General features: G+C 47.0%; 3 protein-coding genes across 3 annotated transcripts in view; 1 reads left to right on the forward strand and 2 right to left on the reverse strand.

The window, feature by feature from the left end:
- DEPDC5 (DEP domain containing 5, GATOR1 subcomplex subunit) overlaps positions 1-17,570 on the reverse strand; it is a 171,605-nt gene that overhangs the window by 102,682 nt on the left and 51,353 nt on the right. The window contains exons 17-21 of the mRNA XM_017499506.2: positions 16,221-16,290; positions 12,412-12,448; positions 11,425-11,545; positions 4,053-4,273; positions 268-471 (exon numbers count right to left, since the gene is read on the reverse strand). Coding sequence (XP_017354995.2) covers positions 268-471; positions 4,053-4,273; positions 11,425-11,545; positions 12,412-12,448; positions 16,221-16,290 — 653 coding nt within the window. The remainder of the gene's footprint in view (positions 1-267; positions 472-4,052; positions 4,274-11,424; positions 11,546-12,411; positions 12,449-16,220; positions 16,291-17,570) is intronic.
- Positions 6,727-7,554, forward strand: LOC108283271 (midkine-like). The gene has a single exon (XM_037728228.1). It carries the CDS (start codon positions 6,794-6,796, stop codon positions 7,226-7,228), a length of 435 nt encoding a protein of 144 aa, XP_037584156.1. The 5' UTR covers positions 6,727-6,793; the 3' UTR covers positions 7,229-7,554.
- LOC108283268 (muscarinic acetylcholine receptor M4-like) lies at positions 7,526-10,419 on the reverse strand. Its single transcript, XM_017499516.2, has one exon. The coding sequence runs from the start codon at positions 10,402-10,404 to the stop codon at positions 8,797-8,799; it is 1,608 nt and encodes a 535-aa protein (XP_017355005.1). The 5' UTR covers positions 10,405-10,419; the 3' UTR covers positions 7,526-8,796.

The following is a 17,570-nucleotide window of genomic DNA, read 5'->3' on the forward strand; positions in this document are numbered from 1 at the left end:
AAAAAAAAAAAAAAAAAGAAAAGAAAAGAAAAGAAAAGAAACAAACAAGCCCTCAGGTTTATACAGCTAATTCATTACAAAGCCTATTCCCAAGTGCATCTTCAAGGATCTTTAGAAGAACCCCTGGGACAGCCAAAGTGGGCATGGTTATTCTATCTTACTGGTGGAGCAACAGAGGCAACTGACCAAGGACACATGGGTAACTGACACTGAGGACCAGGGCTAAGAGCTCCTAGTTCAAGGCTCTCTTTTAAGCAACTGACTTACCCACAGGAAAAGTGTGCATCCACCGCCTTCTGTTGGACGTGAGCTTCATGGGCATTCGAGAGGGGGCGAAGGGATTAATCAATGCTCTCTGGGGCGTGTATCCACCAGGTCGAACATGCAGCATGGATTCTGCACTGCCAACGTGAAACCTCCCTGGTGCACTGGAGTCTCGCTGTGGTGGCTCCATCATGTTCTCCAGGACATCTGCCAGTTATCATGGAGTTGAGTCACAAAGAAAAAGCACAGAACCGCAGTGAAACCAGAACTAGGCAGACTGATAAGCGATAAGCCAAGGCTGACAAGAATCGTGGGCATCATAAATGTCAGGGAGTGAGAGAAACGAGTAAAATTGTCAAACTATAAAGAAATGAAATGTTTGTATTTGTTTGCTTTAAAATACTTGGGAGAAGGGAGTTTTGGTTCTAAATTACTGGCACAATGAAGTCACAACCAAATCTGATGGGAAGGACATTGCCTGGAGATCCTGAATTTTGAGCTAGAAGAAATGACTGAATGATGGGACTTGAGTTTCCCTTGGGAAAGGAATGAGTACATTATCTAAGAAGAGAGGAACAATAAAAATAGCTATGTGGTGACCAGAAGGGCAGATCCGGGCAGAGCTAGTCAATGTGTTCGCTATAAAACCATTTGATTTCCCTATTAGACATAAGACTATAGTTCCCAGCCCCTTTGCAGAAAAGCCAAATGACTTAGTTCCAGCCAACAGAGCACAGACAAAAGTGGTATGCTTCAATTCCAGGCCTGGACCACAATTATCTCCATGAATGATCTACATTCTTTTCCCCTTTGTGGAAACCTAGGAGACCAATGTTGATAATCATGGCATCCCAGGATGGAAGGAACCTGAGTTCCTGAATGACTGAGTGGATCAGGAGCCCCTCCACTGACTCAGTGGACTGGAACATGAGTAAGCAATCAAATGTTATTATGCTAAAAAAAAAAAAAAAAAAATACTGAGCAAAAAATAATGAAGAAATGAATGCCTCCAGCCTTGGCCAGGTAAGGAGATGGTATGATATTTAGACTCCGCCTGTCTGGTACAATGGCAGACAGGTCCTATTGTGGGAGACAGAGACAGCATGTCTGAGTGGATCAAAGGACTGAAATCTACAACCAACTCTTCTTGTGTGTATCCCATTTTCATTAAGCATCCACCCAGATGAAAAAGTGGGTCCAGCAGATGCAAACTCCAAGGACATTATCTATCCAATGCCTAGCACAGGATCTCATACATTATAATACTGCATTTCATTCCTCAAGATGCTTTGCAGGCAAGAAGAGAATGTTCAGATTTCCATGAAAGTTTCACTATTCATTGTAAATTAAGAAATTGATGCTCTAACTTACAAAATAAAAAGAATATAGTCCAGTTAGTTATTAAGGAAATAAAAGAGGGAAACCCAATTTAAAAAAAGAAAAAAAGATGAGTACAGGTCAGGTGCAGTAGCTTGTTCCTATAATCCCAGTACTTTGGGAGAGCAAGGTGGAAGGATCATTTGAGCTCAGGAGTTCAAGACCAGCCTGGACAAGAGATTGAGACCGTCCCTACAAAAAATTAAAAATCTAGCCAGGTGTGTTGTTACACATCTGTAGTTCCAGCTACTTGGGAGGCCAAAGTGGGAAAATCACTTTAGCCCAGGAGGTTGAGGCTGCAGTGAGCCAAGACTGCACCATTGCACTCTAGCCTGGGCAACAGAGTGAATCCCCGAGTCAAACGAACAAACAAACAAAAGAAACCATCCATGAAACTGCTCGGGCCATCAAGGGTATGTGTATACAAAAAGCCACCAAGTATATAAAAGATGTCACTTTACGGAAACAGTATGTACCATTTCCACATTACAATGATGGAGATACGAGGTGCTCCCAGGCCAAACAGTATGGCTGCACAGAGGGTCAGTGGCCCAAAGAGTACTGAATTTTTGCTACACACGCTTAAAAATGCACAGTCATGCCAAACTTACGGGTTTAGGTGCAGATTCTCTGGTCAATGAGCATGTCCAGGTGAACAAAGCACCCAAGATGTGCTGCCTGATGTACACAGCTCATCAGATTAACCCATACATGAGCTCCCCCTGCCACACCAAGATGATCCTCGTGACAAAGGAACAAAATATTCCTAAACCAGAAAAGGACATTGCACATAAAGAAAAAGATATCCCAAGGCTGGGCACGGTGGCTCACGCCTGTAATACCAGCACTTTGGGAAGCCGAGGCGGGTGGACCATTTGAGGGCAGGAATTAGAGACTGGCCTGGCCAACATGGCAAAACCCCAACTTTACTAAAAATACAAAAAAGGCCGGGCACAGTGGCTCATGCCTGTAATCCCAGCACTTTGGAAGGCAGGCCAAGGTAGGCAGATCACGAGTTCAAGAAATAGAGACCATCCTGGCCAACATGGTGAAACCCTATCTCTACTAAAAATTCAAAAATTAGCTGGGCATGGTGGTGTGCACCTGTAGTCCCAGCTACTCAAGAGGCTGAGGTAGGAGAATCATTCGAACCTGGGAGGTGAAGGCTGCAGTGAGTTGAGATCGTGCCAGTCGCTGTGGTGGCATATGCCTGTAACACTAGCTACCTGGGAGGCTGAGGCATGAAAATCACTTGAACCCTCAGGAGGCGGAGGTTGCAGTGAGCTAAGATCATGTCACTGTACCCTATCCTGGGCAACAGAGCAAGACTCTGTCTCAGAAAAAAAAAAAAAAAAGGAAAAAGGAAAGAAACTGAAGAAACAAAAACTGATGGCATGGGAATAAATTCAGCACAAAGTAAATGCAAATAAGTTAAAAAAAAACAAAACAAAACAGATAAGTGAGAAACTTTTTTTTTTTGTTTGAAATGGAGTCTCCCTCTGTCACCCAGATTAGAGTGCAGTGGTGCAATCTTGGCTCAATGCAACCTATGCCAACCAGGTTCAAGTGATTCTCATGCCTCAGCCTCCTGAGTAGCTGGGATTACAGGCACCTGCCGCCACGCCTGGCTATATTTTTGTATTTTGAACAGAGAAAGGGTTTCATCATGTTGGCCAGGCTAGTCTTAAACTTCTGCTCTCAAGTGATCCACCCACCTCGGCCTCTCAAAATGCTGTGATTACAGGTGTGAGCCATTGCACCTGGCTGGTAAGTGAGAAATTAACACGGAACTTATGACAGAGGTTGTTTTATGTATGGCACGAATGGAAATGATAAAGAAATAAACACTTTTGACCCTAGGCCTAAGAAAAGATTTCCATTAATATATGGAAAGGTATATAGTTACAATGACAGATGAAGAAAGGGTAAACACAAAAATAGTATAATATAGGCAGGGTGCAATAAAATTAGTTCATGTCTGTAATCTCACTACTTTAGGAGATTGTAGGCCGATGGGTGGATTACTTGAGCCCAGGAGTTCAAGACCAGCCTGGGCATGGTGAGACTCCATCTCTATAAAAAAATATAATAATCAGCTGGGTATGGTAGCATGCCTATAGTTCCAGCTACTTGGAAGGCTGAGGTGGAAGGATCAATCAAGTCCAGGAGTTTGAGGCCACACTGCAGTGAGCTGTGAATACACTACTGCACTCCAGCCTGAGTACTCTATCACCAAAAAATGTGTAATATATACAAAGCTAACAACCAAAGTGATTTGTACCTACTGCACTGGCATAGAAATAATTAAGAGGTGGGATTTACACCCCACCTCTGACCAATCCTCCCACCTCCAGTCACCCACTATATTAAGAAAGATGTCCCCGGCTCTGTCTGTGCTTCAGCACTCTGACCTCGAGTGCTGGTATAGCCCAAGGAGCTGCTGACTTCATACTGGTGCAGGTGGGGGTGTGGGATCATCAGGATGTTGGCGCTCTTGCCCAAGGAGCTGTCGTCAGAAGCCTGGCTCCTCACTTCCTCATTGGGCAGTGTGCGGCTTGGTAGGGAAGGGCTGGATGAAACATCACAGAAGCTGGCACTCTTTCGACTGTGACTCTCTCGCTCTCGCACAGATCTGCCATGCAAGAAACAAAAAGTTACCATCAAGTGAGGGATGCTGTCCTACCTCAGGTTAAAACTCCAAAACCCATCACCAGCCCAAGCCACTTGGGAACCCAGGAACAAAAATCCCCAGTGTGATCTACGAGTGGGAAACCTATATGTGGTACTTCACCCTGAACAGCTTGAGATGTTGTATAAGAGAGGTGGAAAATGACAATCCTCAAGCAGCCAAAGTCCTAGAATCATAGCTGCAAAGAAATGACGGCTCCAGGCTGACCCCACCTGTTCCCACTGATTAATCTCACATCACTAAAAACAGAATGACCAGAGAGGAATGATGTGATGTGAGATAAAGTACACAGTGCCTGAGAAGTCTTCTCACCCTCAAATTTGAATCTAAATCTAATCAAGCTTCCAAAAATAATTGCCAATTTACAGGAAATCTGCAGAATAAAGGAAAACTTAAACAATACAATGTACAAATCAGCCAAATGAAGAAAGCAAAACATTCTACTGTCACACACACACACACAAAAAGACATAACAAAATGCATAAAGTAGATCTTGTTTAGGTCCCATGTCAAACTGCCTAACTGCAAAAGCACACTTCTGAGGCAATTCGGAAAACTGAACATGGACTGGCTATTAGAGGACATTTAGGGATTGGTGTTAATTTTGTAACCAATAATAATGGTTCTGTAATAATGTTTTCTTTAAACTCATATTTATTGAAACATATACTAATCAGCTTTGTGCCAGGTGAGGTGACACTAAATAAATAACATGTAAAAAAAGAAAGAAACTTATGCTGAAGTATGTACTATTGAAAAAAATACAGGCTGCCTGGGATTTTTTGCTCGTTTGTTTTGTTGAGATGGAGTCTCACTCTGTCGCCCAGGCTGGAGTGTGAGGGGGAGGTGATCTCAGCTCACTGCAGCCTCTACCTCCTGGGTTCAAGCAATTTTCCTGCCTCAGCCTCCCAAGTAGCTAGAATTACAGGCGTTTGCCACCACACCCGGCTAATTTTTTTGTATTTTTAGTAGAGACAGGGTTTCACCATGTTGGCCAGGCTGGTCTCAAATTCCTGATCTCAAGTGATCCACCTGCCTAGGCCTCCCAAAGTGCTGGGATGATAGGCATGAGCCACCGCACCCGGCCATTTTTAAACTTTTATTAGGAAATGCTCAGACATGCTCAAATACAGACTAGCATCATGAACAGTTATCACCATGTTGCTAGCTTTGTTTCATCACCTCTTCCACATTTAAATTTTGGATGGAATATTTATACCCTTATTAAAACATAAAATTTCCTAAGGGGAAAACCTCTAAAAGCAACAGGAAGAAGGATCAAAAGGAGAGAAGCCCGATAGAGTAGCAAAAGCTCAGAACAAAAGAATAAGCCCACCAAGGGCTGCCCTTGTGGCATCAGAGCTGCTCCCTCTCCTCCTGTAAGGATTTTTTTTAGTAAGAGCTTAAACAGAGCCTGAAAACAGGTTCCAAGTGCTGACTTCCTGTTTGTTCCTTCCACAGTAAATATTTGAACACCAGTATATGCTTAGCCACGTGTGAGGGTAGAACACTAATTAAGACACAATTTGTACCTTCAAAGACAACCTGGGTACCTGAAACACCAGATCTTGTCATCTTCGATGCGACAAAAGAAAACGAATCTTGAACTATGAGAGCATTTTTAAAGACTATAAAGAAAAGCCCCTAAGAAGCTCTTACGGAGCTCCCAAGCAGCATCGACACATAGGAGAAAGGCTACTGACAGCACTTAATTCTGAGCTCTAAGCATTCTCAGGTAGGACTGGATGAGGGAAAAGAACAGAAAACAAGCATGTGGTCACTCTAAGTTCATTTGCCACAAAATTAAGAAACATAATATTATTCCACTCAGTTGTCCTTAAAGCTACAGAGTTAAGAAATCTGGAAAACTGATTCATGGTACTTGGTCAACTGGGAAAAAAATATAAGCTAGAGCTCTGTTTTATTTATTCATGAAAATAGAAAGTCAACATAAAGAATACAAACATGAGCATAAAATCCAAGACGAGGTTGGGTGCGGTGATTTATGCCCTGTAATCCTAGCACTTTGGAGGCCGACTTCACTTGAAGTCAGGAGTTTGAGACCAGCCTGGCCAACATGATAAAACCCAGTCTCTACTAAAAAATAAAAAAATCCCCCAAGACTATACAGTATTGCACTTTGGGAGTTAGATCACGAGGTCAGGAGTTCGAGGCCAGCCTGGCCAAGATGGTGAAACCCCCATCTCTACTAAAAATACAAAAATTAGCCAGGTTCAGTGGTGGGCACCTGTAATCCCAGCTACTTGGGAGGCTGAGGCAGGAGAATCACTTGAACTTGGGAGGCAGAGGTTGTGGTGAGCCAAGATCACGCCACTGCACTCTAGCCTGGGCGACAGAGCAAGACTCTGTCTCTAAAAAATAAAAAATAAAGAATAAAACATAACGCGGGAGGGAACGAAGTAACGCAAGCAGCGAGCGAGCGAGCGCACGGCCGCCCCAGGATGCAGCACCGAGGCTTCCTCCTCCTCTCTCTCCTTGCTCTGTTGGTGCTCACCTCCGCGGTGGCCAAAAAGAAAGACAAGGTGAAGAAGGACGGCCCGGGGATAGAGTGCGCGGAGGAGTGGGCCTGGGGGCCCTGCACCCCCAGCAGCAAGGATTGCGGCGTGGGTTTTCGCGAGGGCAGCTGCGGGGCCCAGACCCAGCGCATCCGGTGCAGGATTCCCTGCAACTGGAAGAAGGAGTTTGGAGCCGACTGCAAATACAAGTTTGAGAACTGGGGTGCATGTGATGGGGGCACTGGCACCAAAGTCCGCCAGGGCACACTGAAGAAGGCGCGCTACAATGCCCAGTGCCAGGAGACCATCCGCGTGACCAAGCCCTGCACCCCCAAGACCAAAGCCAAGGCCAAAGCCAAGAAAGGGAAGGGAAAGGACTAGAGGCCAAGCCTGGATGCTGAGGAGCCCCTTGTGTTACTGGGGACTGGCCCACGCCCTTCCTTTCCCTGGCCTGAGATATGACCCGCCAGTCCCTTCTGTCTGCTTGTTAGCTTTAATCAATCATGCCCTGCCTTGTCCCTTTCACTCCCCAGCCCCACCCCTAAGTGCCCAAAGTGAGGAGGGACAAGGGATTCTGGGAAGCCTGAGCCTTCCCCAGAGCAATGTGAGCCCCAGAGCCCACTTTGTTCTTCCCCACGATTCCATTACTAAGAAACACATTAAATAAACTGAATTTTTCCCCCAATAAAAGCTTTTCTTTTTTAATATATAAAAGCCCCATCCCAAGGAATTTGCTGTGGAAATGTGTCTGGGGAGGGGAAGCTGGGGAGAAAGACCAGGCTGCAGGGACTGGTGGATTTCAGGTGGTTGGAGGCCTGGTGGTGGGTGCTCCCCAGAGCTCATGGAAAAAGAACCATTTCAAAAATTTCTTCCAGGGCCCCTGAAAGGGTGCCCCCCCCCCATCAAATCCCCTAAGCCTTTCAGTCCTCATCTCTCCCAGGGACCAGGGCTGGGAAAGGGAACCTGGCTGACTCACCGGAACCACCACACCCATCTCAACCTCGCCCAGTCAAAGGTCAATCAGGAAGGTTCTACCCATGGGGGGCAGTAGGTGTGGGGGTTGAGTGCCTACCTCATTGCCCACCCCCACCGTCACAGAAACCCGAGGTCGACCCCTTTCCTCTTGCCTGTGTGACCCAGGCCTCCTTCACCTTCCAGAGGCCAGAGGGTGAGAGGTTTAAAGAGAGCAGATGGGAACGCTGCCCACCACAGCCTCACCCTGACTTGGTGTGTGACCTGGGACAGCCTTCCAAGGCTGGGGCGGCAGGGGGCTGTCTTCCGAATAAGTGGACCACCCTCGGCTCAGCCTGGGATTGCAGGAAGCCAGACCTCAGTTCCTGAGAGAGAACCCCTGACCTCCCCGCTGCCCCATCTTACTGTGACAAGGGCAGTGCTGCTGGGGCTGGGGGGACCTGGCCTCCATCATGCCCACCCAGAACCTGGCTACGCAGCTGCAGCCAGAGATTTCTGCCCCTGGAGTGGGATTAGGGGAGAGGGGACTGAGCCTACATGCGGGGTGCAGGGGGGCAGAAAGCACCGATTACAGCAGAATGGGGGACCCCACCCCTCCATGCCCTTCCCAAGCCTCCTTCCAAGCACTGGCCCCTTTGTTCCTCCCGAGGGGGCCCTGGACCTCAGCCCCCTCCAGATGTCCATTCTTCCAGCTCTGCTGATGGTTGGTCACAGTGGGGCAGGTGCCCACCCAGGCCAGTGCCAAGGCCACAGAGGTGGGCCAGGCAGCCCCAGTTCAGCAGACACTCCCTGGGGTGAGCCTCCTCAGCCTGAGCAGAGATCTGATCTCTGAATACAGCCAGAGCCTCTTCTGAACTTCCTCTTCAGCAAACGCGAACACGGAATGGTGCCTGCAACTCTTCCCCACAGCAGGTGAGCCGTGTGGGCCCCCAGCACACACACGCAACCCCAGCACCTCCTAGAGCACTCCTGCCTGCCTACCTGGCAGTGCCGATATTCCGATACTGGCACAACAGCAGGTGCCGGAAGGTCTTTTTAAAGGTGGCATTGCAGAGAGCATAGCAGGCGGGGTTGATGGTGCTGTTGACGTAGCAGAGCCAGTAGCCGATGGACCACACCGTGTCAGGGATGCAGCTCTGGCAGAAGGTGTTCACCAGGACCATGACGTTGTAGGGTGTCCAGGTGAGGATGAAGGCTAGCAGAATGGCAAAGATGGTCCGTGTCACCTTGCGCTCCCGGGCCGCCATCTGCCGCTTCTTGCGCACCTGGTTGCGAGCGATGCTGGCGAACTTGCGGGCCACGTTGGCCGCGGGACGCATGCCGGCCGGCGTGGCAGGCACAATCTCGATGGCTGTCACGCACTCATTGCCCGTCTGCTTCGTCACAATCTGGATCTTGGACCATTTGGAGGCTGGGTTGAGGGCCCGAGGCTGCAGGGGAGGGGCGGGCATGGCAGGCGTGGTGGCCTCTGTGGTGGACAGCTCTGTGGCTGGGCGTTCCTTGGTGTTCTGTGTGGCACTGCCTGAGCTGGACTCATTGGAAGTGTCCTTGTCAGCCACGGGGCGTGGCGGTGGTGGCAGCGCCGGTGGGGGGGCCTCCTCCAGCTTGCCGTTGTGCAGGTCCTCCCGGGCGGCCTCCCCGGGCGGGGGCTTCTTGACGCTCTGCTTCATCAGCGGGCTCTTGAGGAAGGCCAGCGTCTTGGCTTTCTTCTCCTTCGGGCCTTCGGGCCGGTGCTTGTGGACCCGGCTGCGACTGGCTAGGGAGATGTGGATGTACAGCACCGTCATGATGACCACAGGCAGGTAGAAGGCAGCGATGGCTGTGCCGAAGGTCACTGCCGGGTTGGACAGGAACTGGATGAAGCATTGGTTGTCGGGCACCGTCCGCTTGCCCACCACAAACTGCCAGAACAAGATGGCAGGCGCCCAGAGCACGAAGGACAGGACCCAGGCGGCAGCAATCATGAGGCCTGCCATCTTGGTGGTGCGCCGGGCGGGGTAGGTGAGGGGCTTGGTGACGCAGAAGTAGCGGTCAAAGCTGATGATGAGAAGGTTCATGACGGAGGCATTGCTCACCACGTAGTCTAGGGCCAGCCACAGGTCGCAGACCACGGCGCCCAGGGGCCAGTAGCCCTTGATGATGTACACGGTGTAGAGGTTCATGGAGAAGGCGCCGATGATGAGGTCGGCACACGCCAGGCTGAAGAGGAAGTAGTTGTTGACTGTCTGCAGCTGCCTGTTGACCTTGATGGACAGCATCACCAGGATGTTGCCCACGACAGTCACCAGGCTCAGGGAGCCTGTCACCGTAGCGATGAAGACCATTTCCACCGTCTCATAGCGGTTGTGGGTTGACGACGTAACCAGGCGCACGGACTGATTGCCCGAGCTGGCATTGACGGGTGTGAAGTTGGCCATGCTGGTTAGCAGGGAAGGGGGGTAGCCCGTGTCTGGGGAGGAAGGGGAGAGAAAAGCGTGAATTGCAGAAGAGGATGGTGGGGTGGGGAGGTTGTGCACAGGTACACTGGCATCAAAGGGACAGAGGGACATTCTCTGGCAGACCTTAAGAGAACTCTGTCCTGCCATCCCTCATTTGTCCTTTCATTCAACATTAATTGAGCACCCACTATGTGCCAAGCACTGTTCAGGGTGCTGTGGCTACAGAAGTGAATAAGACACACATGGCCCCTGCCTCATGGGGGGAGACATGCAAACACGTGAACTACAAAAAAAGCTCTAGAAAGAAAATAAGGCAGGTGATGGGAGAGTGAGTCAGAAGGCAGGACGGGCACGACTCCGTGCTGGGTGATCAGGGAAGGCCTCACCCACCGGGTCATCTGGGTGATGAGGAGGCAGCCACAGGAGCTGCAGAGAGTGGCCCCACCAAGGGCAGTGGCCACAGTGCAGGCCCAGAGGCAGCGCGAGGCTTAGACAGAGGCCGGTGTCAGGGGAGCCCAGGGAAGCAAGAGGAGGAGGAGAGTGGTCCCAGAGGTCCCCCAGCATGTGGGCTCTGGAGAGACATGTTCCTTCATCCATTTACCCCTTGGTCATTTCTTAACACCTGCTCTCTAACCCCTGCAGAAGGCACTGAGACAAAGGCAATAACAGGGGTATCTATGGGCACCCAACACTGACACTGACGGCCTACTAAGTGTCAGACACCTTTGACACTTAAAACAAAAAAGCGGGGGGCGGCATGGTGGCTCACACCTGTAATCACAGCACTTTGGGAGGCTGAGGCAGGCAGGCAGATCACAAGGTCAGGAGATAAAGACCATCTTGGCTAACACAGTGAAACCCTGTCTCTACNTGGCCAACATGGCGAAACCCCATCTCTACAAAAAATACAAAAATTAGCCAGGTGTGGTGGTGGGTGCCTGTAATCCCATCTACTTGGGAGGCTGAGGCAGGAGAATCACTTAAATCCGGAAGGTGGAAGTTATAGTGAGCCAAGATTGTGTCACTGCACTCCAGCCTGGGCAATAGAGGGAGACTCTATCTCAAAAAACAAAACAAAACAAGAAAAGATGATCAAGGTTGCTCTCTTAGAGGTCACTACTGAACACAATTTTTATATGCACCCCCCAAGTGAATCTGGCAGAAAACCTGCAGGTGGCGAGGCACTGAGCCCGGGATGGGCCGGGCAGCCTAAACACTTGAGCGTCATAGGCGTCATAATCTACTTGGATGGGAAGGGCGTTCTCAGATTCTTTTGGACTTCCGAGAGCTGAAATACACAAATAATATAAATTGTCATCAAATACATTGCAAACAGATGCCTGAGAGCTGCAATGCACAAATAATGCAAATTGTCATCCAAACACATTTCAAACAAATGCCTTCAGAGAATCTTCATCAAAATCTGCAAGGCACAGGTGATCATCCTCTCCTCCCTGAAAAAATGGGATAACAACCCATTCATCAAGTTGAGATTAAATGTCGTGTACGTCAATGCAATACAGAAATAGAATAGCACTAAATGAAGGCAAGGTATGGGTAGCATTCATTCTTTTGTGACTCTTCATAAAATAAATCATCTTAATATGTTCAGTACTTTAAAACTTTCTACGTGATCCCTACAAATGGCCTATGGAAAAGAAAAATAAGGTTTTTCCATTTTGCAGCTGACAGGAAAAAATATTAGGTGATTAAGGGACCCTGCAAACACGACACAAAGGGAACTCAGGTCTCCTGACATTTCCATGAACTTTTTATGTGACTTCATATACTTCTGTTGCCATAGGCTAGCATTTTTTTTTTTTTGAGATGTTGTCTCACTACTGCCCAGGCTGGAGTGCAATGGCACGATTTCGGCTCACTGCAACCTCCACCTCCCAGGTTCAAGAGATTCTCCCGCCTCAGGCTCCGAAGTAGCTGGGATTACAGGTACCTGCCATCATGCCCAGATAATTTTGGTATATTTGCGGAGATGAGGTTTCACCAAATTGGCCACACTCGTCTTGAAGTCCTAACCTCAGATGATTTTCCCACCTCAAACTCCCAAAGTGCTGGGATTACAGGTGTGAGCCACTGCATCCAGTCAGCTGAACCTTTTTTAAAAGCGAGAAAAAATATATCTCAAAAAATACTTACATGTATCACGACCATTTTTCGCTTTCTCAGAGGCAGGCTGAAAAATTAAACAGATAATTAATCACTCCTTCCTTCGCTACAAAAGAACTTATTACAAGGGACAATATGCATGTGCTGCTCCCCAGGGAAGAGAGCCTGTAACTGATGGAAAGGCAGGAGCTAACATTTGACACCTACCTCCCATAGTCCTTTATTCCCACATCACATCTTGTTGATTCTACAGCCCTGTCCAGTGAGGCAATGGACTCCCCCTTACAAGTGGGGATATTCAATTGGAGAAAGAATAAGGGACTTTATCCAAAGCCCCACATTCACCAGGTGGCAGAACCAAAATCCAAGCCCAGATCTTTTTTGTTTTTTGTTTTTTTTTGAGATGGAGTCTCACTCTGTAACCCAGGCTGGAGCGCAGTGGCGCAGTCTCGGCTCACTGCAATCTCCACCTCCCAGGTCCCGGTTCAAGCAATTCTCCTACCTCAGCCTCCAAAGTAGCTGTGATTACAGGCACGAGCCACCATGCGCAGCTAATTTTTGTATTTTTTAGTAGAGACAGGGTTTCACCATGTTGGCCAGTCTGGTCTTGAACTCCTGACACTGTGATCCACCCACCCTGGCTTCCCAAAGTGCTGGGATTACAGGTGTGAGCCACTGCATCCAGCCGCAAGCCCAGATCTTATAGACTGTTGGTCAATCCACTGCTGGGTTTGTGCCACCATGGCTAGGTCCCACTTGACCCAAATGCTGTATGCTTCCCCCTTCACTATGGTGCTGTCACCTGTCTGCCTACACAAACCAGGGCTGAGAACACTATAGATCACCCAATTTGCCGAAATCAAGAACAAGAGTAGAGGAAAAAAACTAATAGAGCTATCACTTTTTAAATTTTCTTAAAAATCTTTTTTGAATTAAATAAATAAAGTCCACGCACAGTGTTTCATGCCTATAATCCCAGCATCTTGGGAGTCCAAGGCAGGAGGATCGCTTGAGTTCAGGAGCTTAAGAACACCCTGGGCAACACAGAGAGACCCCATCTCTATTTATATAACTTTTTTTTTTTTGAAATCTCTTTCAGGTTTTTTTGAAACCTCTCATAACAATACTAATTCTTGCTTTTTTTGGAATGATCACAGTGGCTGGGTATAATAGCTCATGCCTATAATCCTAGCACTTTGGGAAGCCGAAGCAGGCAGATCACCTGAGGTCAGAAGTTCAAGACTGGCCTGGCTAACATGATGAAACCCTGTTTCCCCTAAAAATACAAAAATTAGCCAGGCATGGTGGTGCATGCCTCTAATCCCAGCTATTTGTGAGGCTGAGACAGGAGAATCACTTGAACCCAGGAGGCAGCCGTTGCAGCGAGCCGAGATGACGCACACCACTGCACTCCAGCCTGAGCCAGAGAGAGACTCCATCTCAAAAAAAAAAAAAAAAATTAGGCACGGTGGCACAGGCCTGTAGTCCTAGCTACTGGGTAGGCTGAGGCATCAAAATTGCTTGAACCCAGGAGACAGAGGTTGCAGTGAGCTGAGATCCTGCCACTGTACTGGGTACAGCAGAGCAAGACTCTGTCTCAAAAAAATAAAATAAAATAATCATGGTGCAGAGAAGTTTTTCCATGTTCTACTTTGCTGAGAATGCTTGTGGTAAAGGTAAGAGATGTCCTTTCTGGACAGACCCCCATCTCCCACTACTTCACTATTTCACATGGGTTATGTTAGGATTCCTCAGATTGATCCAAATTAATATTCCCCCCCATTAGAAGAGTAACATTAACAGGCCTCCCCCCAAAAAAAGGAAAGAAGTAGCCCTGACACACAGCCACAAATGGAGCAACCCTCAGTGAATTCAGCTCTACTAGGAAAGGGCAGGGAATGAAAGCACTAAGGTGTGGGGCTTGCAAACATAACAGCCTGCCTTTCTTCTCACAGTACATCAAAAACACTTCAAAAACACTTCCTCTGACGTGAACACGTCAGACGCAGTGGTTCACGCCTATAATCCCAGCACTTTGGAAGGCTGGGCAGAGGGCACTTGAAGAGTTTGAGACCAGCCTGGCCAACATGTGAAACCCCACCACCGCTAAAAAATATAAAAATTAGCCGGGTGTGGTGGCAGTCACCTGTGATCCCAACTACTCGGGAAGCACTAGAATTGCTTGAACCCAGGAGGCAGAGGTTCCAGTGAAACAAGATCAAGCACTGCACTCCAGCTTCGGAGATAGAACAAGACTCCATCTCAAAAAAAACAAAAACAAAAACAAAAAATCACTTGTTCAAGTTCTTAAAACTTGCATTTTTAGGCCGGGTGCAGTGGCTCATACCTGCATTTCTAGCACTTTGGGAGGATGAGGTGGGTGGATCATGAGGTCAGGAGTTCAAGACCAGCCTGGCCAACATAGTGAAACCCCATCTCTACTAAAAATGCAAAAATTAGCCGTCTGTAATCCCAGCTACTCAGGCGGCTGAGGCAGGAGAACTGCTAGAACCCAGGAGGCGGAGGCTGCAGTGAGCTGAGATCATGCCACTGTACTCCAGCCTGAGCAACAGAGCAAGACCCTGTCTCAAAAAACAAACAAACAAACAAAAAACTTGCATTTTTATCAGTTGCAAAATACAAAACAAAACAAAACAAAAAAAACTTGCATTTTTATCAGTTGCAAATATATTCCATCAAGTGGATATTTCATAGTTCAACCATTGCCCTATTGTTTTCAACTTCTCTATTATAAATAAAATTTCAACTATTATAAATAAAACTAAACCCAGATGTATTTGCATATAATCACTTCAATTATTTCCTTACACTGCAGGCCCAAAAATGGAAGTGCCCGGTCAAACAGCATGGACATTTGCTCTCAATACACATGGCTGAAATGCTTTGCAACTGTAATGTACACCAACCAGGTACTCAAGTGCTAATTTCACCACACTTTTTGTAGCATGTGGTATAATTATTAACATATTTTAAACCTCTTCGGAAAGAAGAAAAAAAGAATCCCCATTCTTGTTACAATTTTCATTGATTTTCTTGGTTTGTTTGTTTCCAGAGACAAGATCTCACTCAGTCACACTGGCTAGCGTGTGATGGCAATCCTCTCATTTCAGCCTCCCAAGTAGCTGGGACTACAGGTATGTGCCACCACACCTGGCTAATTCTTTTTTAGTTTTTGTAGAAATGGGGTCTCACTACATTTGTTGCCCAGACTGGTCTCAAACTCCTGGCTTCAAACAGTCCTCCTCCTTCGGCCACCCAAAGCACTGAGGTTACAGGCAAGAGCCACTGCACTCAGCCAAAATTTTCATTTCTTTACTATTAAGATCTGACCTTTTTATCATATTCCCCCTTTGCTGCAATGCATATCTGCATCTTTATCTTTATCCCACTGGTATCTGAGTGACTTTAGCAACGGAATACAACAGTCATATCATAATAAAATGAATTCTTAAAACAAACAAAAGAACTAATTGGTTGTATTTTTGCCAAAGGCATTTTATGCAGTCTGGCCTTGGCCTTGTTATTTATTTATCTAATGTATAAAGTTATAAAATTTGGAGATGAATTTCTTAACCCTGTTCATGACCATGGGGTAAGATGAGGGTACCTCAGGATTAAAATAACCATATCAATGTGTGATGGTCCACAAAGGCTCTCTGCTGATTGATGAAATCTACTTTCTTGGGTGGGCCAAGTGGCTCATGTCTGTAATCCTGACGCTTTGGGAAGCTGAAGCACGAGGGCTGCTTGAGTCCAGGAGCTCAAGATAAGACCAGGCCACATAGTAAGACCCCGTCTTAACAAAAATAAAAACTTACCTTCTTTCCTGCCAGTTTTATTCGTGGGGTGAAACTGTTACAAAAGAGCTGGCTTTTGGATGTGTAGAAACTGTAAAAGAAAAAATAGAGTCATTAATCTAAATCCCCTTTATTTTAAAACTCAAAACACAGTTAAAATGCAAGGCATGGATCAGCCCTCCTGAGATGGGCTTTGTTTTCGGCTTCACTGATCTTCCCAACTTAAACTTCTTTTGCAAGATGTCACTACGAAACATTAATTATGTTTTTTGTTTTTTGGGTTTTTTTAGGTAGAGACAGAGTCTCGCTATGCTGACCAGGATGGTCTCAAACTCCTGGCCTCAAGTGTTCCTCCCACCTCAGCCTCCCAAAGTGCTGGGAATACAGGCATGAGCCACTGTGCCCAGCCTGAAATTGTTACTTTTGTAGGTCAAAAACAGTTTAATATTGTGATCTCAAATAGTATAAACTAACAGCTGTAGCTTTGCCATGAACTTGCTGTTCAATGCTAGGCAGCCATTTAATCTCTCTGGAACTCTATATCCTCACCTATATAATGTGCCTGGATGGTCTATAGGCTCACTAAGATAGACTCCAGTTATGTCCAGTGGTATTCCAAAAATCCTAGTTTGTTTTTTTGTTTTTTGAGACGTAGTTTCACTCTTGTTACCCAGGCTAGAATGCAATGGCGCAATCTCTGCTCACCGCAACCTCCACCTCCTGGGTTCAGGCAATTCTCCTGCCTCAACCTCCTGAGTAGCTGGGATTACAGGCACGTGCCACCATGCCCAGCTAATGTTTTGTATTTTCAGTAGGGATGGGATTTCACCATGTTGACCAGGATGGTCTCAATCTCTTGGCCTCGTGATCCACCCGCCTCGGCCTCCCAAAGTGCTGGGATTACAGGCTTGAGCCACTGCGCCCAGCCCAAAAATCCTAGTTTTATAGCCCTTAGATATTTGACATTAGTTTACTTTTTAGATCAATTTTAATTATTAGGCAATAAAAAAATCATATTCCACCTGATGATGGTAAGCTTAAAAAAAATTATGAATTCAAATAGGAAAGGAGGAAGTCAAATTGTCTCTATTTGCAGACGACATGATTGTATATCTAGAAGACCCCATCGTCTCAGCCCCAAATCTCCTGAAACTGATAAGCAAGTTCAGCAAAGTCTCAGGATACAAAATTAATGTGCAAAAATCACATGCATTCCTATACACCAATAACAGACTTAAGGAGAGCCAAATCGAGAACAAACTTCCATTCACAATTGCCACAAAGAGAATAAAATACCTAGGAATACAACTAACAAGGAACGTAAAGGACCTCTTCAAGGAGAACTACAAGCCACTGCTCAACGAAATAAGA

The sequence above is a fragment of the Cebus imitator genome, unplaced genomic scaffold (genome assembly GCF_001604975.1).
Source record: "Cebus imitator isolate Cc_AM_T3 unplaced genomic scaffold, Cebus_imitator-1.0 Scaffold258, whole genome shotgun sequence".
Lineage (NCBI taxonomy): Eukaryota > Metazoa > Chordata > Mammalia > Primates > Cebidae > Cebus > Cebus imitator.

Coding starts and splice junctions, on each gene's coding strand:
- LOC108283271 (XM_037728228.1), top strand. CDS start 6,794: ATGCAGCACCGAGGCTTCCTCCTCCTCTCTCTCCTTGCTCTGTTGGTG.
- LOC108283268 (XM_017499516.2), bottom strand. CDS start 10,404: ATGGCAGGACAGAGTTCTCTTAAGGTCTGCCAGAGAATGTCCCTCTGT.